Consider the following 22,257-nt stretch of genomic DNA (forward strand, 5'->3'; position numbering starts at 1 on the left):
TAAACTGATTCAGTGAAACAGGGATCAGAGTGGCCCTTGTTTATTCTTTGGGTAGCCTTCCAGTAACCTTTCTGCCAGCATCTCCCCCAGGGGCTTTGGGTATTTAGATGCGTGCTGAACAAGCACAGTACTGCTTCTGTTTATGTTGATATAAGCAGAGTCTTCTTGTAGCAACATTTGCCATGGTTATTGATGAAATAGCATTGCTTTTGGGAAGCTCACTTAATTATGGTAAGTTTGCATGCAGAAAAACCCACACACACCTACATTCAAGACAGAAACCAAGTGAACACTAGCAGATGTTTCTGGGGAAATGGGCCAGTGATAGTTTTTATAAACAAGGTTGCATGCATACTTTATTTTCTGTGGTTTGGGAGAGCAGTGTAAGGCTTTCTTCTTTCAATATTCAGTCAGAAGTTATTTAAAATTCTGAATTAGGTTTCCATATTGTTAAATAAATTATTTTATTATTCTTATTATAGGTACTTTAATATTTTAATGCTCCCTTCCTTGGGAAAACATAGTTTTAGTTTTTAATATTATTTAGTCCATTACATATTTATACAACCTATAATCTTATATATAATTAATATGTATTAATATTATTTTGTCCCTTATATAGTCCTATATAAATTATATAATTTCATTCTGACTGAGATTGTTATAAACTACCATCATCAAAAAATATTCATTAAATACCTAAACTGTACATGGCATTGTACTAGGTCCTGTATGAAAGAACCAAACATGGATAGTGCCTGCCCTCCAGAAAGCTAAAATCTAAGATAGGTTAGAGGTGTGATTTTTTTTCTTTTTTGCTATTCTTAATATATTAAAGTAACCCACCATAAGGAGGTAGGCAACATGGCCTAGGAGAACTAGCAGTGAACTAAGGTTTTCCTCTCTTAGCTGTTGTCCCTTGTTTGTCAGGTGACCTTTGCCAAATTGTACAGTGGAAAGGACTCTAGGCTTGGAAGTGGAGAACCTAGATTGACATGTCACATCTAACATCGATCTGGTATTGCCTGCATTAGCATGGGCAAGTAACTTGCTTCTCTGGGCCTGTTTCTTTATTTGTAAAAACAAAGGTCCCTCCCAGTCATAAATTAGTGATCCTATATATTTAACTTTTCAGGACCTCCCTTTCTTCATCTGTAAAATGAAGCAACTAGAGTAGATGCTCATTTGAAAGTCCTGCCAAACTCTTAAATTCTGCAACTCTGAATAGGGCACGTCTTTTGAGCTGGTTTGCTAGCACTATGATGAAGTTGTTACGTTGTCTTTCTGGTCTCCATGGAATAGACTCTATCTATGTATTTTCAAGATTACTGGCTGGAGTTAGAATTACATTCACTGACGTTTAAACAAAAGGTAGCTAACTTTTATATAAGGGATTAAACCCATGAATTTAAATTCATTAGTCCACATTCTAACCAGCTGAGATTGTTGACAATTGGGAAAAGCAAACCCACTAATAACTAATAAAGGAAGGAAAGTTTGGCTATGTGGTGCAACTTTGCAAGAGACCTTGAGGCAGGATGAAGGAAAATGAATAAAATGATCTGGTACTCAGCCAATAAACATTTATTAAGGGTCCATTATAGTGCTTAGTAGGCAGTAGATTAACAGATATAAAAATATAATTTTAAATATACTTATGTTTTTCTTATAATAGTAAAAAAAAACTAACAATCAAAAACCACTTTGAGTAGTGCTTTACAAATATTATTTTATCCTTATAACAGCACTGAAAGGTAGGCTTTATTATCCACATTTTACAAATGAAAAAACTGAGGCAGACAATGGTTAAGTGACTTATCTAGGATCTCACATCCAGTAAGTGTACGAGGCTGGATTTGAACTCAGATCTTCTAGATTCTAACTTCTACCTTCTAGCTACCTTATCACGTAGCTGCCTGTGTTCAGATTCTGCCTTTCTGTAGTAATGATATTTCATATATTTTTCATAATTTAATTATGAAATTCCTTTATTTCCTTTCATTAAAATGCCATATTCCATTTATTCCCACAGTCTCATTGGAGGAACATTGCTTTTTACATTGTTATGCAGCAGAATGTTTATTTTGGCTGACTCCAGCCACAGGAGAAAAGGTTATTTTAATAGTTCTAGGGAAACTTGGTTACCTGGTTTGTTGAAGTGTAAATAATCTTGTGATGTCTTCTTTTTCTTCCTATTTAGGCTTTGTACCCTCTGGTGACGTGCCTGCTGTGTGTCAGTCAGAAGCAATTCTTCCTAAACAGATGGCATGTTTTTCTCAACAACTGCTTATCCAATCTTAAAGTTAGTATTTCATTTTCAAAAAAAAAAAAGCTTTTAGCAAACTAGCTTATGTTTCCAAGATGAGGTTCTAGTGTAATTGTCTCTGAGTGTATAACTGAATGTTTGAATGAAGAAAAAAGCGCATATTAAGTATTTACTCTGTGCCAAGCACTGTGCTAAACTCTGAGAATACAAATAGAAAAAAGCTAGACAGGACACTGCTCTTAAGAAGCTCCCACTCTAATGGGGGCAGAAAACAGGTATAGGAAATTTCAGCTGAAAGATCTCATGAGCTTTTTGACACAGCAGCAAAGCAAATAGTAATGCATCTTCTTTAGTGTTATTTCCACTAATAAGCTCATATCCCATATCTAACGTTGGACCATTTGATAGCAACAAGGACTTCAGTGATGAGAATTTTCCTTTCCCAATCTTAGGAAGGATGCCAGGAGCGATAGCTCCTATCAAAACAGTGGCCAAGTAGCATCCCCACAAGGGTCAGTCCCTTACATGATGGCTACAGGGTCTGGGCTGGAAGTTAGGTTTGCCATGAAGAGGCAGAAGTGTCCAGGAAGTAGACTCCTTTTCCTGAAGCATTTCAAACTTTCTTTTATTGGAGAAAGATTATTCTGGATTACTTGGGTCATGAAAGTAAATAAGTCATCATTTTTCTTTCCCTTTATCAAAGTGTAAATTAGGGAAGTTAAATAAAAATCGTGAGATTTAAAGTTGAAAAAAAGCTATTAAATAATAATAGAAAAATAGCAAGTGGTGGCCGTATAAACTGAGCCATGATTATGTTATCTCTAGCTTTTCTTTAAGACACATGCCTGTTGTAAGCATATGAACTATTTTCAGAAGCATGCGATATTAAAGGGGAAATATATCATGAGTATCCATAAACTGATTTTTTACATGTAAAAATTATACTCATTACTGAAACATGAAGATACGTGTTTCAGATTCTCTTTTCTCCTGGTGGTGATGAAGGGGTGTTTCACCTGGGCCCCAGGACCTATATTAGTGAGACAGCTGCTTGGAGTTAGTGATACCAGTGTGACCAGAGATCCTCACAGGATCTATACAGCCTTGCAATCCTGGCCTCAATGGCACTATTGTCTAACTTTTAGAAGCGTAGACAAGGAGAGAGAAGGATAGGGAAAGTGAAGCAAAGAACATGGTAGGGAAGGACATGGAAAGGAAGAGAACAGGGAAGGAAAGGGAAGAGAAGGGAAAGCAATAAGCATTTGTACAGCACCTCCTATGAACCCTGCACTGTCCTAAGTACTTTGCAAATGTTATTTCATTATGATCCTTACAACAACCATGAGGGATAGATATTATCATTATCCGAATTTTACAATTGAGAAAACCAAGGTAGACAAAAGTTAAGTGACTCATCCAAGGTTTTTTAAATTTTGTCTGTTTAGTTGTTTTCAGTCGTGTCTGACTCTTTGTGAGGAAGCCTGGCAAAGTCAATAGTGGACTGGCCCTGAAGTCAGGCTTATAGAGTTGCCAATCATCAAAAGTTCTCCTTCGGGCACATATTGGCCATAACCCCACAATGCTTTCAGGCAGTGCAGTGACACTGTGTTACAGAAGAATTGCCTGCCCACACTGACAAAAGGGACTTCTGCTCCTAGTTCAAATCTGATAAAAATCACAAGTCCAGACCATGCTTTCAATGAATTGATCCTACAAGTCGTACAGCCATGCACTCTTCTAAAGCAGTTTATGTCCTTTATAGAAATCGATTTCTGCTATAGGCTTGAGGTCTGCACCTTTATTGATGCTCAAATAAGCTAAAGGGTTATAGATGTTGGATTTTATATCTAGAAATAGAATTATCACTTAGTACTAATGAACATAAGAAATGCCACATTAGATTCCCTCACACAGGAGTTTTCTATAGAAATAAAACCATAGGTCCAGTTCCCATCCCCTTTCCATGCATTGGGTTCTACCAGTTTTGAAGATTGTTTTTTTTAATAATTATATTGAGACTTTTTTTTTTTTAAGAGAGAATGGGCATCCTCCAAACATTATGGATAGTCACAAATCATCCTTAACTTTCCCTTTGAATATTTTTCTAAACCTGTACCTACTAACATTTTTAGGGGATCCTACCCTTTTTTCCATAAAATTTCATAATTCACTAGTTAGTCGTGTAAAGTACAACCCCTTTTATTGTTACTAAAGCTTTCTCTTTCCATTCAAAGGGTTGTCTGCTACTTCTGATATCCTGAGATTGATTTTAACCTTAGACTCTATCCCTGTCAGTCTTCATCCTTCCAGACTGAAAAATGCTACTAAGTGATGGTGGTTTCTGTGATAATGATGAATATTTCAATTACTATCAGTGTTTTTTAAGCAAGGAGTATAATCATTAGGATGTTTAAGAAACATAAAAAGCATCCTATGGACCAGAAAGTCTAGTGCATGAAGTAAAAGTCCCAACTGATGTGTGTATTTTGTATTCAGTTACTTTTTTCAGTCATTTCTGATTCTTTGTGACACCATTTGGGGTTTTCTTGGCAAAGACAGTGGAGTAGTTTGCTATTTCTTTCCCTAGGTCATTTTGCAGATGAGGAAATTGAGACAGAGTTAAGTAACTTGCCCAGGGTCACACAGTAAGTAAGTGTCTGAGGCTGGATTTGAACTCAAGTTTTCCTAACTCCAAGCCTGCCTCTTTATCCACCATGCCACCTAGCTGCCCTGATGTGTGTATGGCATATTGTTATGTCTGTCCTAGGGCTTCTCAGAGAAATTGTGAGTCTTCCTTTAATGTGATTATTTAAAATATGATTAGTTTGACTCTAGGAAAATGGTTTCTTCATAATTAGTGTTCTCTATTTTCAGAGTATTGGCCAAGGGAGCTTAACAGTTCCTTCCTCTCACTGTTAGTTGTGATTCTTTGAAGATATTTGCAATTTATTTTCCTGGCTACATTCTAATTGAGGCAATTATACATAGCTTTTTGAGAATCTCCCAGTCCTGAAAGACCTTCCAGGAAGAAATGACAGGACTTGGTGCCAGATTAGAGGTAGAGGATTAAGGAGACTGAAAAATCCAAGGTGATTCCAAAGTTTCTGGTATTTCATATTTTAAAACTAATTATTATAATTGACTTCAAAGTGTCTTAAAAATTTGAGGTTCTAAAATACTCTTGAAATTAAAATTACATTTTTACACTCATAGTGGCAGGTAGGTAGCTTAGTTGATTGAGCACTGGGCCTAGAATTAGGAAGACCTGAATTCAAATTCAGGCTCAGTCATTTCTTAGCTTTGTAACCCTGATCAAGTTACTTAACTTCTGTATACCTCAGTAAAATGAGTAAAAATGAGGGTAATGACAGCACTGATCTCCCAGAGTTGCTGTGAGAACCAAATGAGATAATATTTGTAATTTGTTTTGCAAACCTCAAAGCAGTATAAGTATTATATATAAGTATTTAATCACTATTGTTAGTGATTAAATTAAAATAATAGCCAACATCAATGCTAACTGATATATTTGTCATTTTAAGTAGTACATAAACTTTGTATTTCCACATATGATACTGACTTTCTCTCATAGAGATTGATGGTGATCAGTTTCATAGAATTTTTGAATTACAGCCTATTTGGTTGGTTATACATCTTGTGGATATGTTTATACATGCTTCTGTGGTTGTTTTAAGACACTATAATTTTCACAGAGTGCTTAAGATTAATTATGCTGTTTTGGCACTTACTATGATTATAGCCTGGTCCGCATAAGAAAAATTGTCTTTAAGAATTCTTAACTATAAATTGGTATAAAAGTTCGACTGCCTAATCCAAGGTGAATGTCATTTTCTTCAAACTATCTCTGAGACCTCAGGATAGAAATAACCAAGGAACTAAACTTCTCTCAGTGTTTTTGATAATAAAATGGCTTCCAGGATTAGCAACCATTATATTGTCACCACTTTCAAATATTTGGTTGCTGTGGAATTTGTTTTATGTACCGACAACACAATCCTAAATTGCAGGATGAGGACATTTTTCTCAGTGTTGGCATATTGTAGGTGGTTAACAAATGCTTGATTGATTAATTAGTTTCTCCTCCCTTCAGTTACTCAGTTATCTTTTCCCCTTAAATGATGTCTCTTTCCAGTTGCTTTTTATACAAAAACAGAAAGCAATAATTTTGCTTAATAGAAAAAATGAGGTGGGAATATAAAAGAATATTTATAGTGTTGGTTTCTTGAATTTATTCATTTAGAGGTTGTTTAGGAAGCTATGGCAAAATACTGTGCTGAACACCATTTTAATGTTGTTGGATTTTCTTTAATTTATCTTAAATATTAGGATCAAATTCTATCAGCTCTATTTGTCACTGTGACTAGAAATAATAATTCTAAGCATTATCAAGAACAGTTTGGGAACTCGAAAAGCCTAATTTGATCATTGAGACAGTTGTTTCCCGGCCTAAGAAGCAACGTGTGGTTTTGGTCAGTACACCCACAGAACAACCCAGAGAAACAAGAAAAGCTTAGAGGAATTTAACTAAACAATCAAAGGGGATGGAAAAGATTCCATCTGAAAAGCAAGCAAAAAATATTTAAAACTCCCATCTAGAAAGATGAAGACAGAGAATGGATGAGTGAGAAAGGTTTATAGGGCAATCATGATCAGAACCTCAGAATTTTGTAAAATTACACAAGTTTTTGTTTTGTTTTATTTTGCTTTAAAAAAACACACATTATTAAAAATCTGTTGTTTCTTCAGAATAGTACTAGTCGCTGTGGTTACTACCAAAGACAAAAGGTCCCTGCCTTCAAGCAGCTCACAGTCCTACTGGGGAGGCAAAACATATATAGTAAAACAGATGACAGTATGGTGGTCTATACTTACATGAGAGGATGATGAGTGGGATGGACAAGCAGAGGAATTTAACTATTAAGAGATTGTGAAAGAGACCGACATGTTAGGGTGCTTCTGGTACCACCTCCGACCTTGAAAGAGGTAGTTTGAGAAGAGTTAAAGAAAAAAGTAATAAACGTAGAATTCACCACTACAAAGCTAGAAACAGAGAAACATCCATAGTGGGTGATAATACTCCGTCTCTTACTTAAAAATAGCGTAGAAGCCAAAAGAAATTTTAAAAAACCAAGTTATCCTCAAAGTAGTCATGAATGTAGGGGGGAAGTCCATAATTCTTTAAATGTTAATAAATGTTCATCAAAGAAGGAACCACTAGCCAAAAAAAAAAAAAGGCAGTGTGGGTGGGTGGGTGGGTGTGAGTTTCTGATTAGCTTTGGTGCTTCTTAGAATTCAGAGCTCAAATGATAATCATTTCTTAAGAAACCACCAAACCCACCCCATTCTGCTTGTTCTTATTTCCCCATGCTGCCCTCTACCCTGCTGGGTAATCATGGACTTCAGCATGCACAGAACAATTTGTACAGTGTTAGGATTCTGAATGTTTGTCTTTGGCAATCATCTTTGGTTTATTCAAGGCATCCAGGTGGTAGGTTGAAATATGGCAGTATATAAGTGTACCCTTACAGTAAAGAGCTCCACCTTTCAAAGTAAACAACAAATCTGAGGCTGCACATTAATTTCTTATCAATGCCTTGGTTTATCCTCAGGATTTGTCTGTCAGCAGCAGCCTGCTGTTACAGGACAAACACATATTCTTGAATATTAACACTTAATTATTTTAGCCAGTCTTACAGCAGTAATACTCTGTACAGAGTAGTGAGAAATACTGAATGTCATCTCTTTAAAGGAGCAGACTGCAGTAAGTAGCAATTATTCACCAGTTTCCTTGGTTCTTTTCTTTGTTTTCTGCTTAAGAACTGAGCAAGTGAGAGATTGTGAAAACCATAGTGAATGAAGCAGACTGCCATACATACTATGAGAAGTTCTAAAAGAGGAGAGAGTGGAGCTGGGCATTTCCTCTTACTGGTGTTTCATTATTTGTATAACATTTATGAAGTGTTCTCTTTGACACAGTACACTAGCCACTATTGCCTGCCTACCTGCCTTTCTTTTACAATTCATGAGATTTGAGGAATTTTCCATACTACCATAGTATTAGAGAAATTAATATTAATTTTTGTCCACTGAGAAATTTTTTTAGATCTCCTAGGGTAAGAAGTCTTTTACCCCTTCTCCTTAATGACAAGATAAATAGGGATAAGGATAATAGCAATTATAATAGGAATAATGATGCACTGTTCCTCATCTACTTAAGCTGAAGTTGATATCTATCAATAGGACATCATCCACTTTGAGTTGTTTCTTCTGTAGTGGTGATGGCTTACCTTGAATGATTCACAATCTCTCATCCTACCTCACTGGTAATACTTTTCATTTACAGTTTCTCCCAGATTTTGACACAGATTCTTATTATTCTCCAAGCGTTTCTGTCAAAGAAAAACAAAACAAAATGCTAGACCTGGAATCAGAAAATCCTCAGCTTAAATCTGTCCTCAGATTCCCAGCTGAGTGACCTTGAGCAGTTCATTTAACCTCTATTTGCCTCAGTTTCCTTACCTATAAAATGGGGATAATATTAGCACCTACTGCTCAGGGCCATTGTGAGGATCAAATGAGATAATAATAGTGAAGCACTTAGCACAGTGCTATAGCACATTGTAGGCGCTATATAAATATTAGCTATCCTAATTATTTTTTTAAATAACATTAAGAGGACATTCAGGGGGTAATAGACAGATACATCACGATGGACATGAACAAACTGCCACACATTACCAGTGAGAAATGGTTCAGGATTAGGAGTATAAAGGATATCTGAAGATATGTGCTGATGAAATATATAACCAAAAGCGAAAGTAGTCTGCTCATGCCACAGAACCAAGAGATAACCGATAGACAACAAGTATTCTCCGTTGATCTCCACATAATGTTAAGAGGCATAAAAGAAGACACTTCATCCCCAGCAGTTTGGGCCAACTCCCTGTGGAAAATATATGGAAAGACACAGACAAGAGTTCTATAGGATGAGAAGACATGAGGGGTAAAAGTATTTCTCTTTGGAAGGAGTCCCTACATGACTGAAATCAAATATACTGAAGTCCTTGTTGTCTGTTCCTGTGAAATAGGGAAAGACGAGTATGATTCATCCCATTTTTTTGAACTAAGGAAACTGAGGCACAGGCTTGGGAGCTACTTCCTCTGATTCATGGTCAGGGTCAAAGCTTGAATCAAGAAAGGTCTGCTCATTTCTAGTCTAGCAAATATTTCATCGGGCTGGAATTTCAAGAAAGTGTTCCTGATGATTGCCTGTTCTTCCCCACTTAAGCAATGTTTCAGTCTTGTGACTATCATTGCTGTTTGCAAATTGTGCTTTGATGTATCCATATAGTAATATGACAGTAGGCTGATGAATTAATATATGAACGAATGGATTTTATCAGTGAATAGACTGTAGCAAGAATAGGTTACAAATCTCATTTAAGACAACATACCGTATGTGTAACATGTATTAAAACGTGTTCAATTTTCATATTTCACATTCTTTTTAAAAGGTGTCCTGCAGTGATATAGTGTTCATCATTTCAAATTAATTTCTCAGATATTGAAGTCATTCTGATTTGACGTTAACTCTCTAACACTGAGAGAATCTCTTGTTCCTTCCTTCCATTGACATGTCAAAATGGAAGCAGAAATAAGTACTTCAAAGTGATTTTATGAATACCAATTAAATAGTGCTAATTAGAGGGATCAAAGGTAAGTGCTTGGTGATCCAAAAGATATGAATTATTGTCTATAGAAACCTCATAGATCCAACAGTTGGATATGAGTTTTTCTGAATTGCCATAAGGTAATTTTAGTAACAATTTCAAATCTTTGCACAGATACCTTGTAAAAGAAAGACATTAGGAAATAGAAATTATTGCTAAATTAATGTTAAAGAAAAGCAGGAAAAAGAGAAGTTATAGACATAATAGGTATAAGAAGTATATCAATTTTGGTTACTGTTGAAAAATAGAATTAATTTGCTCTTGAATTAGTTTGCATAGCAGCCAGAGGCATTTTGGGGAAATAGGAAGGGATCTCTCAGTACTAGGGGCCATTGCAGTTTTGCTCATTGAGTCCATGGGATAATCTGGAGAAGACCCAGGACAATAACACAGACATAGGATAGGGGTTGAAGGAAGGGTGGGACATAACACAAACAAGAGTTTAGACTGAGGGACCATAAGGGCAAAGAGAAGAAAAGGGGTTCGGAAGACAGGATTAACAATGCCAAAGGGCTTCTCAAAATGATGTCATGATAACTTATGGGAGAGTTCACATATGTGTCTGTGGGAAAAAACTTTTTTGTCACTTATTTTGCCATGCTATTCAATTAGATATATTTTACTTTGCAATAATACATCCTCTGATTCTGATCAAACACATCAGCAAGGGCTTGTGAGTCAGTAAGTCAATTAGTATTTATTAAGTGCTAGGCACCATGCTAAGAGCTAGAGATAGAAAGAAAGGCAGAAAACAGTCACTGTTCTCAAGGAGCTCACAGTCAAATGAGAGAGGAAGGAAAGTAGGAAGGGAGGGAGGGAAGAAGGAAGGAAGGAAGGATTTATTGAACACCTATTATGTGTCAAACACTATGCTAGACACTTTACAAATATTATTCTCATAACAACCCTGAGAGGTAGGTGCTATTATTGTCCCCATTTCACAGCTGAGAAATCTGAGGCAGGCATAGATTAAGTAACTTGCCCAGAGTCACATAGTAAGTATCTAAGACTGGATTTGAACTTAGATCTTCCTGACTACAGGCTCAGTACTTTGTATACTTTGACACCTAGCTGACCTCAGGGAGGCCATCAGGGAGACAACATGCAAACAAATATTACAGATAAGATATATACAGGATAAATTGGTGGTAGTCTCAGAGGGAAGGCATTAAGATTAAGGGGGACTGGGAAAATCTTCTTGAAGAAGGTGAGACTCTGACTGTGACTTGATAAAACCAGAGAAGCCAAGACATGGTAGAGATGAGAGAGAGAGTCTTAGTTATATTGGATCACCAGAGTTGGGAGATGAAAGTGTTATGTTCCAGGAACAGCAAAGAGACCTTGTGAGCTTTGGTTTTTCCACTGATGCTGACCCATCAAAGTACCTTGAACTTAGAATACTTTTCTTGGGGGGACATCAATGTATGAAGGGACCCCAGGGTACTATAGTTCTCTGTGTTGCTTGGCCCATATGATCTACCCCTCAAAAAATTTCTTCAGTTCCCTTCAAGACCCTTATAATCAGGACTGTACTGAAGCCAGCTGAAACCTTTAGTTGTTAAATTTTCAGTGTGAATATCTACACCTCAGAAATTGGCAAATAGTACAAATTAGGGTTTAATTTATTTGTTTTGTTGATTATCTAAATTTAAGAAAGTGGAGAAAATATTAATAGTATAGATTAAACTTTAAAGCATCATGATTTTTTGAGAGCCAGCTATTAAATACTTAGCAGCACACCACTACTTTTAATATCACCATTATTGCCGTCCAAGGTTGCTCAGATGACTAACAGACCTTGCTGTGGGTCAGTTTATAGAAAAGAGTTCCAGTCATCTGACAAGTGAACAGCCACAATCACTATTTAAACCAGTACTTAATCTCAGCAACATGAAAGATGTTAAAAGAAACCAAAATCTTCATTGTAACATTTATTAAATTTTCTTAAGTTTTCCCAATACATCTACTTCCTCATTACCAGCTCTACCTACCACTATGCTAAAAGTGCTTTCTCAAAAATTACTAATCACTATGGATTTTAGTGACCTTTTTTTGAATCTCAGCTTTCTTGGCATCTCTGTTGCTCTCAGAACAATCCTCCATGCTAGCTTCCCAGTCTCTCTCTTCTAAGCTCTTTCCATGCACTTTACACTGTGGTCAAACAAGACTATTCTTTGTACCCAATATATACAACAAGCTTCTTGACTCCAAGCCTTTTCATACAGTCAGTCCAGTTCAACATTCAACACCCACCTTCTTATTTTCACCTGTGAAGTTCCTTGCCTATCCTTTAAAGTCCAACTCACTACAATTTTATCCATTTATATCCACCCTCTCCCCAAGTCAGCAACATCTTTCTCTTTGGATAGCTCTTTGTATTACATCTCCAATGCATCTATAATGTAATGTTTTGTATTATACTTTCAGTTACCAATGTTGATGCCTTATTCCCTCTGGTCTCTAGCCTAGCACTAGCACCTAACATAATATTCTATATGGATTCAGTGTTTATTAAATGTTTGTTTAACTGACTTAAGTGTGAAAGCACTTTCTAAAGCACAAAACTGGAGCAATTATCGTTATTATGGACAGTTTATTATCTGTAATTATTGGAGAATATCCAATCTGAACTAATGAAAATTTTTTTTTTATTTTCAAAGAAATGCAGTGTTATTAGTCTCAAGACCATATAGTATCATTAACAAAGTTGCCAAGTGATAGTCCCTATCAGACATTTAATAAATAGATAAGGATTCCTTTTAAATATGTAAATGCAGACTTCTAAAATTATTTTAGGAATGCTTGAAAATCTAGTTTTCTTAAATTACCTAGTTCCCCTTGCGAACCTGCTTTCCATTTTTCAACTCAGTGATAGTGCAAAGATAGACTTTGGCCAGACCTATTTTACAGTTGTCACAAATTCAGAATTGGTATGTTCCCAATTAATTCAGCTAAGAGGAAAGCTAGCTAAAGTAAGAACAGCAAGTTAATTGAATGGAAAAAGAAAGAAAAGTGAGACAGACTGTGATAATAAGAAGATTAAAGACAAAATTGAAAGGATGGAAGAATAGGAAAAGTCTGTGTTCATAGACTAAAGGAAAGGAAAATGGATCTAGGCAACAAGGGTAATATGAAAAGAGTAAGAAAAATTAGGGCAGGTTGAGTCTTCCCTTCATACTGGGAATTATACATGTTCTAATGAAAATAGAGTAGGCAAAACTCTGCAGTTTCCTTCATTCTGTATGCTCTGCTATGTTCATATCTAGATATAGGGAAAAATAAGTTGATATTTTTGGAAATTGCTCTCCTGACTTCTCTTGGTGATCACCTAAATTCCCCTCTCCACACGTATGTGCAATATTCAGGCACTGCCTTGCCCCTGGGGTCAAGGATCTGACCACTCCCCACATTCCCCGGTGAGTGTGCTCAGGTTATCATAGTAGGTTCTCTAGTCCCAAGATTACTTAGATGAAGAATATTTCTCCTCACTGCTTAAGTGTGAATTTTACCTCTTTGTTTTTGTTATAGAATAAAGACCCCAAGATGGCCCGAGTTGCACTGGAATCTCTGTACCGACTACTGTGGGTTTACATGATTAGAATTAAATGTGAAAGCAATACAGCTACTCAGAGGTAAAGTTTGGGTTTGGGTTCACAGTCAAAATGCTCAGAGATGAGTGGATTGGCATGTTCACCTGCACTGTGATCTAAACTTGTATTTGAACCAAGGAATGATTGCTTTTAAAGGGATGCCTTCAGAACAGTTTCCCAGGGTTTATTTGGTTGTCACTTAAACAGTTGTTAACCAAAGCAACTGTTCTCACAAGGGTAAATGTGCTCTGCATTTGGAGGTGGTTCTCTGCAGGGAGCTCAGTGACAGCAGCCTAGACCAAGAACTGCATTACTCATGATAAAAGGAGGAGGGGAGACTTGAAGAAAGCACTTATCTCCTAACTACGCTTAGCTTTCATAAAAAGTGTTTTCCTATAAAAAAATTTTTTTTGGTAAATGAGACTAAGGGGGCGAAGATGATTTGTGTTCCTTTTTCTCCCCCACATTTTCAGTGATACTTAGACAAGAAATACCATCTGCTATGTTTCCTTAAAGAATGAGAGCTCAGCCAACAATGCTTGTTTTCTCTCTCTTGTGCTTGTTTTTTCCTTATCTTTTAGCCGACTTATAACCATCATCACAACACTTTTCCCCAAAGGATCCCGTGGTGTGGTACCCAGAGACATGCCTCTGAACATCTTTGTGAAAATCATCCAGTTCATTGCTCAGGTAACAGAAGAGCCCCTGCCATCAGGGAGCTGTCCAGGGTCATTTAGGGAACCTCCCCCAATCTTAAAAAAAATACACAGATGAAGGAAAATCTAAAATGAAAAAGAAAATTATGCCTTGGCATTAGCTAGCCTAGAATTATATGACTATTCTGGAACAGTCAAATCATGTCTCCAGAAAATAACAAATATTTTTTGTGTACTCACTATATGTTGAGTTCTTTGAAAATACAAAGATGAGTAAAAAAAATACAAAAATAAGTTAAAAAAATGCACTTGTGGATTACATGGTCTCTTATTAGGAAAATTGTGGGCACAAATAACTGTAATACTATCAGTCATTCCACAAACATTTATTAAGCACTTATTATGTTCAGACAACAGGAATACAAAAATGATGAAGTTCCTATCCACAAACATCTTACATTCTTTTTAAAAATTTATTCTATTCTCAATTCATTGAACTTTTGGAACTTTTATTCCATAACACAGTATAAAAAAAAGGTGATTGCACATGAAACTGCAAATCTAGAATGTGCAACTTCCTATTCCCTCTGAATATGCAACAAAGTTATCTAAATTTCTTTTTCTTCCTTCCCTCTCCCCCCACACCAGAGATAGCTTTCATTAGACACAAAGAGGAATGTGTATGTGTATGTGTGTAAAAAGTTATTTTATACATCTGTTTATCTGGATGCAGATAATATCTTTCTTCTCATATCCTTTATTTTTAATTTGTATATTTATAATAGTCAAAATGACTTAGTTGTTCCAAGACTTTCTTACAAACGGTATTGCTGTTACTGTATACAGTGTTTTCATGGGTCTGCTCACTTTGCTCTTCCTTGTTTTATGCAGGTCTTTCCATGGTTTTTCTAAGATCATCCTTTTTTATAGCACAGTATATCCCATCACAGCCACACACCACAACTTGTTCAGCCATTCCCCAATTGATGGGAATCTCTGCAATTTCCAGTTCTTTACCACCACAAAGAGAACTTCTATAAATATCCCATTCATATTCAAAATTATTACTATTTGTAAATTTTCCTCTATCTTATTTTTATTCACTGTTTTCTTTCTCAGCCTCTCTTTAAAACTGTCCCTCTTACCTTCTCCCCCCACCCTCTCACTCTCCACTTCATCCACCTCTCCTAAAGTCCTCCCATCATATCCCCCCACCCTTCCAAATCCCAATCCTGCTTTGGGGGAGGGGAAGAAGGAACATCCTTCAGTTTTCCTCCACTCAGCATCTGCTGTTCCTTAGATGAAAGTTTGTGAGGTAAAAGTGTTTTGAGGTGAAAGTTCCTGAGACTGTGAGGGGAAAGTTTATGAGGTGAAATTCTTGAGGCTCAGTCTGCTTCCGTCAGGGCCTACTGTTTATTGATTTAGTGGAGTTGACTTGGAGGTGTCTACACTTCCTTCAGACTAGACCTCAGCCCCTGGAGGCCCTGTCCTTTCTAAGGTCCTCTCAAGTTATTCTAGGATAACTATTCTACCCTCTTATTTTTGCTGCTCTGCATTCATTTCATGGTGATTTTCTGTCTGTTTGTGGAGGAAATCTGGAGAACCTGAAAATTTCTGACCTATTCTACCATCCCCTTCCTCCTTCAACAAATTATATTCTAATGGAGGGAACAGCCTATATATATAGCTATAGATATAGATACATAGATATAGATATATATAGATATAGATATATCTATAGATATAGATATGCCACGTATATATATATACATATATATATATATATACACACATGCAAAATATGTTCAAAGTAGATATAATTAAACTTAGAGGGGAAAATACTGGTGGAGGATGGGGAAGCCATACCAAATATGGCCTCTATAGTGAAGGTGATTCTTGAACTTTTAATGAGGGATTCCAAGAGGAGGGAAAGAACATTCTGGGTATGGGGGACAGCCAATGCAAAGGCACAGAGAGAGGAGATGAAACATTGTGTTTAAGGAATAGCAAGTCAGGCAGTAAGCATTTAGTGAGTGCCTCCTGTGTACCAGGCACTGTGCTACATGCTGGATGTTTAAAAGCAAAAGTTAGTACTACCAAACTCTGCCTTGGTCAGCTGTCTGACATGTTCTGTTCAGTTCTACACAGCATGTTTCAGGAGGAGAAAGGAGAAAAGGGAAGGGAACAAGCATTTATTAGTCTCTAGTATGTGCCAGGGACTGGGCTAAGTGTTATACAATTATACGTCATTTGATTCTCACAGTCCTGAGAAATAGGTGCTATTTTTATCCCCACTCAGCATTTGGGGAAATTCAGGGAGACAGAGGTTAAGTGACTTGTCCAGGGTCACACAGCTCAGGTCTTCTGACTCCAGGCCCAGGATACTTATCCACTACTCCACCTAGCTGCAGTTAAAATGGAGACACAGTAGAGCATCAAGAGAAGGGCAGCTAGAATAGTAGCAGACCTTGAAAGCGTACGTCACAGGAGAAGCAGCTGAAGGAACAGGGAAAGGTTAGCTTAAAGAGAAAAGACTGAGACACAGTTGTTTTTAATCAGCTTTTCATGACCTGTGGGCCATAGCATGGCAATATCATTCATGAGGTTTTCTTGGCAAGGATACTGAAGTGATTTGCCATTTCCTTCTCCATTGGATTAAGACAAACAGGGTTAAGTGACTTCCCCAGGGTCACACAGCTAATAAATGTCTGAGGTTGGATTTAAACTCAGTGTCTTCCTGATTCCAGGCCCAGTGCTCTATCCACTGCACCACCATACTGGCCATTTGTGTTACATAAATAAATACTCTTCCTCAAATAAATATCCTTCCTAAAAATAGCCCCTTCTTACTGAATCTGATTCATCCCTTGCAACTTTGGTTGTAGGAAGAACCACAGGCTCCTAAATGTTGGAGAAGAGTGAAAATTTGCCATTTCTAATAGTAGTTCCAAAAATAGTGACGAGGAGAAACATCACATTTTATATAGGAAAATACCAAAGCTGCCATTAGAAGTAACCCTAGTTAGAAATTTGCATAAGCTCAGATATCATGTTAAAAAAAAAAAATTTGCTTTTTTTTTTTTGTATTCTTTGCTATAGAGTCTAATTGCATTTTTGAAAAATATCTGAAGCATCAGTCAGCAAAAAAACCACATAAAAGCAAAAAGTTTATTTACCTAAGGTTCAAGCCTGTATTCCCTTCCCTCAGGGATTCTCTGTGATCCAAATAAAATTCTACATAGGTTGCCTTTCCTTTAACAATAGCCATTTTGAGTGGACTAAGGAGAAGACACTGGAATTGTGATTCTGATTGGTATAGGGACTTCTCTGGTAAGGAAGCCCAAGCTCGCTTCTGCCAACATAAATTATACTTTCCCTTCCACCTGCAATCTGAGAGAACTGCCTAGAACCCCAAGAAGTTAAGTGATATACCCAGAGTCACTCCGTCAGCTTGTGTCAGAGGCTGGACTCAAGCCTCAATCTTCTTGGCTTCAAAGCTGGCTCACCACTACTCCAGGTTGTCTTTTGAAGAAGCAGAAGACAAAAAGCAATTCCGTGTTGAGTTTGTAACCAGAAATCTCTTTTGTCTGTTTGTTTCTTCTAAAGGAACGTTTAGATTTTGCAATGAAAGAAATTATTTTTGACTTCCTTTGTGTTGGAAAACCAGCAAAAGCTTTCAGTCTCAATCCAGAGGTATGCAACTTTTTGTAAATTTTATTCTGGCTGTGTGTTTTATTCTGACAGAGAAACATTTTTACTATGAGGGATTGGGGTAGGGGAGGGAAATCTTTCCTAAAACATTAGAAATAGGTTTCTGTCAAATGTCATGTTATTTGAATAAACATCATAGTGTTCTGGTATTTCCAAAGTAAAAGTTTGGATGAACAAATTTTGAATTTGAAAATGTCTGATTGCTATTTGGCTATACAGGGTGCCCCAAAAGTCTTAGTATGATTTTAAGCTAGTGATGCTTAGCCCTGTAGTGAGACTTTAGGGATGCTAGTGCATCCATTCCTGCCCCCAAAAGTACAACTCAAAGGAGCACCGATTTAGGAGTGGAAGGAGCTTCAGAGACCATCTAATCCCCCACCTTTACTTTGCACCTCCCTGAGCCCATGGTTACACAGGTACTCAAGGGCAGAGTCACAATTCAAACCCAGGTCCTCCGACTCTCAACCCAGTGCTCATTCCACTGGCCCATGGTTTGTCTGTTTTTTGGAAAAGGAAAATTTGAAACATTTTGATTTTGATTGTCAATATTTGCTTTTGTGAAATTGGATTCCAATGTATATTGTCAGTTGTTGAAATAAGAATCAAAAATCACCAAAACATGGCATTTTAAAATTTTAGAACCAGGGTTCTTAATCATTTTGGGATGTCATAGACCCTTTCAGCAGTCTGGCAAATCCTATGGACCCTTTCTCAGAATAATTTTTTTTTTAATTCATAATTGAAGAAAATGCTAAATTTTAGTTTGTTCAGTTGTTTCAGTCATTGTAATGTCAATGCAATACTCATAGCAGCAGCTATGAATATGCATACATATTCCCAGGGTTTGTTCACAAATATATAATAAACTCACTTCCTTAAAGACAAAACCAAAATACTTATTTGGAATGTTGCTATTAGGTCACCAGAAGGCAAGATTTAGTAAGGTACTCATCACCAATCCAGGTCACACAGAGGAAGTAACCCTAGGCAAGTTCTTCCCTCTGCCTGTTTCCCTGCCTGCTTCTCTCTCCACCCACACCTTACCCTCCTAGCAATACAATATAAACTGTTTCCAATAAAAAACTGGTTACTTGATTGGCTTAGAGAAGCTTGGAAATCAGCACTTAATTGGGAAGGTGTGAGAATCCCTGTGGCTCAGAGCCTAATTGGCTCTGCCCCAGGGCTCCAAGTAAGACCTATTAAAGGGTGGAGAAGATCTTATATCCCATTACCTTTACAATCATGTGGGACTTTGTGATTCCATTTGGAGTTTTCTTGGCAAAGATACTGTAGTGGTTTGTCATTTTCTTATCCAGCTCATTTTACAGATGAGGAAAGTGAGGTAAACAGAGGTAACTGACCTGTCCAGGTTCATACAGCTAGTGCACTCCATCCACTGCACCACCTAGCTGCCCTTACAAATTTTAATTAGATGTTATTAAGAATTAAAATGTTGATTTCTTTTTCCCCATCTAAGTTCACGAACTCCTTGACATCTCTCCATGGACTTCAGGTTAAGAACCCCTTCCTTAGATATGGAAGAGATCTTAGAGATAAAGTTCAGCCCTTCCATTTTACAGGTGGGAGATTGAGTGCCATATTGGTAACAAATGCCTTGCCCAGGGTCATATAGGATGTTGAGACAAAATCAAGACTGGAATACAGATGACCTACAACTCTTAGTCCAGTGTTCTTTCTATAATACATACTACCTCATTTGTAGTTAGAAACATGTCTGGTAATCACCAAGGTAGACTGAGGTTTCTATCTGCTGGCCTAAAAACAGTGACCACACCAGCAGTGTCTGGTAAGGCAGCCAAACACTCCACCAATGTACTCAAACTTGTCTTGGCATTTTTTATATATAGAACATGTTAACTAGCAGCTGCTGTTGCTGTTACCACCACCCTTAACTCTGAAAATAAACTCCAGCAGTCAGTCATTCAACCAACAACTATTTGCTGAGAATTTCCTCTATGCTCGGTCACTGAAGACCGACAACCTATGGTGACATTTGTCAACAGATAAGCTCCCCTGTGTCATTCTTCCTCCTAGGTACTCAACCCTACTGAGCCACTAACAGAAATGGCAGTCTTGGTTTCTAGGATTGTTAGGAATATTAAACACCTACAAAAAAAGTCTGAACTTTAGGGCTCACCTAAGAGACAGACTTCCCCAGAAAGGTGATAAATTACCTTTTGATAGAATTTTATAATATGAAGGATTGTGCATACATTCGTTCATTTCATCCATATGATAACCCACCAAAGTAGAAATCTGAGGTTTAGAGTAGTTCAATGACTTCTCTTGTCATGAACTAGCTGTTCATTTATCCCGAAATGGGCTTAGAATTAAGACTTGAGTCCAGATGGTCTGCACCCACAGCTCCCACTATATGTGCATCACTGGGAGGGAATAATCTTTAAAGCAATTTTCTTATACCTTATAGCAGACATTATAAAGAAAGGTGCAAGTGTAAGTTGTGTGGGCAAAAAAACAGAATGAGGCTGATTAAGAAATGAGACAAAAGATAAGGTAATTTCATAGTAGTTATATTGAGTTCAGTCATGTGTGCCATGCATTTCAGATGAAGATTGAAGAGTGATTTTATGTGGATGTTTACAATGTTTTCACGAAATACCTGAAGATTTTGTGATATATCCTGTGACAATGAAATTTTGCTCTAGCCCTTGAGGTGTTTCTGATACTTAATTACTCTTACTTTTACCTTAACTTAAAATAACATGGAGCATTGAAGGAAATGATTAAATTATCCTTGCAGATAAATTTCAAAATTTACAAGCCTACAATAAAATATTTTACCATCCAGGACAATGCGGAAAACTGAACATTGAGGAAAAAAGTACAGCCCATGATAGAAAATTGGGCATTTGCCTTTAGAATGAAATAGAAAATGTATACTTAGCAGTATCTCCTCTCCCCATCCCCTACAAACACATACTCACATACTCCATCACCTCTGTTCTTGTCTCAAAAATCATCTTATCTCATCTCTGTTGTAAATGGACCAGGACCTAGCCCAGCAATAAAGGCAAAAAGGCCTTTGGGTTGCTGTGGATAGTCTAGAAATTGGATTTCATTGGTGCATAATTGAGAGTTGACTCCATTCATCCACATTTACTCATAGTGATGATATACTTAATGGCATTATGCATCATGTGTCTTTGCTGTGTATAGTTCCATTTTGTGGCACCATAGGACCCAGAACTAGAAAAGGTGTAGAAAAGTATATCTAACATAAACAAAGGACAGAAGGACTTCTGTACAATGATAGATTGAAAAAATGGAGGAAGATGATCAAGATCTATAATGATGAAAGATAGGGATAGGAAATAGAATACTAGAATTCTAGAATACTAGAATACTAGAACCAATGAACATCTCTAAAAGTTTAAAGGAAAAAAGTTTTAGAATGAATAGAAGTGAGTAAGTTCCCCCCAAAAAATAGTAAATTTTTTGAACTTGTTATCCAAAAACTGAGAAAATATAACTAAGGATTTAGATACAAAGTTTGTGGCTTATCATATTTCTTTTTTATTATTTTTATTAATATCTTTTTTTCCAAATATGTCCCCCAAAAAAAAGAGCCATCCTTGTAACATATAGTTAAAAGATTGTTAAAGAAAATTACCGATGGTTGGTGGGCACATCCTAACTTTTAAAAGTCAGCATCATAGAAGGCTGCCTCCATGTTCTAGTTGGGAACCCTTGGTCTGAATGGACCACTGTACCAAGCTAGCATGGATTTTCATATGTTTCAGTATTTTAGCAGTACCATGTGTAGATTTGTATTTTTTCTGAGTTAAATTTGGGATTGATTTCTTACCCCTTGTTGACCCCCATGACCAAGCTCAGATGATACTCTGGGTATTTTGTATGTGAGAGTGCTTTATGGATATGGCCAAATTTTATTTCTCCCAAAGAGTTGTCTTTTATTTCCGTAAGAATAATAAAATTCTTTCTTCTTCACCCTTCCTATATTTTCTCTTACAGAGAATGAACATAGGTTTGAGGGCCTTCTTGGTAATTGCTGACAGTTTACAACAGAAAGATGGTGAGCCTCCTATGCCAGTAACAGGGGCTGTCCTCCCTTCAGGAAACACCTTGAGAGTGAAGAAAACTTACTTGAGTAAGACTCTAACTGAAGAGGAGGCTAAGATGATAGGTGAGTGATATACATACTTTGGATTTTAACCTTCTTGCACTTTTGGAATGACTAGGACATACTTTTCTTTAGTAAAACTTATTTTTAAATGACATTA

General features: G+C 36.8%; 1 protein-coding gene across 9 annotated transcripts in view; it reads left to right on the plus strand.

Moving 5' to 3' along the window:
• The window catches only part of FRY (FRY microtubule binding protein), a 566,260-nt gene that overhangs the window by 392,428 nt on the left and 151,575 nt on the right, over positions 1-22,257 (plus strand). For all 9 annotated transcript variants that reach the window (XM_072611868.1, XM_072611863.1, XM_072611870.1 and 6 more), the window contains 5 exons: positions 2,201-2,302; positions 13,546-13,649; positions 14,189-14,297; positions 17,870-17,956; positions 21,989-22,160. In XM_072611868.1, the coding sequence (XP_072467969.1) occupies positions 2,201-2,302; positions 13,546-13,649; positions 14,189-14,297; positions 17,870-17,956; positions 21,989-22,160 (574 nt within the window). The remainder of the gene's footprint in view (positions 1-2,200; positions 2,303-13,545; positions 13,650-14,188; positions 14,298-17,869; positions 17,957-21,988; positions 22,161-22,257) is intronic.

Source organism: Notamacropus eugenii, chromosome 5 (assembly GCF_028372415.1).
Source record: "Notamacropus eugenii isolate mMacEug1 chromosome 5, mMacEug1.pri_v2, whole genome shotgun sequence".
NCBI classification, from domain to species: Eukaryota; Metazoa; Chordata; class Mammalia; order Diprotodontia; family Macropodidae; genus Notamacropus; species Notamacropus eugenii.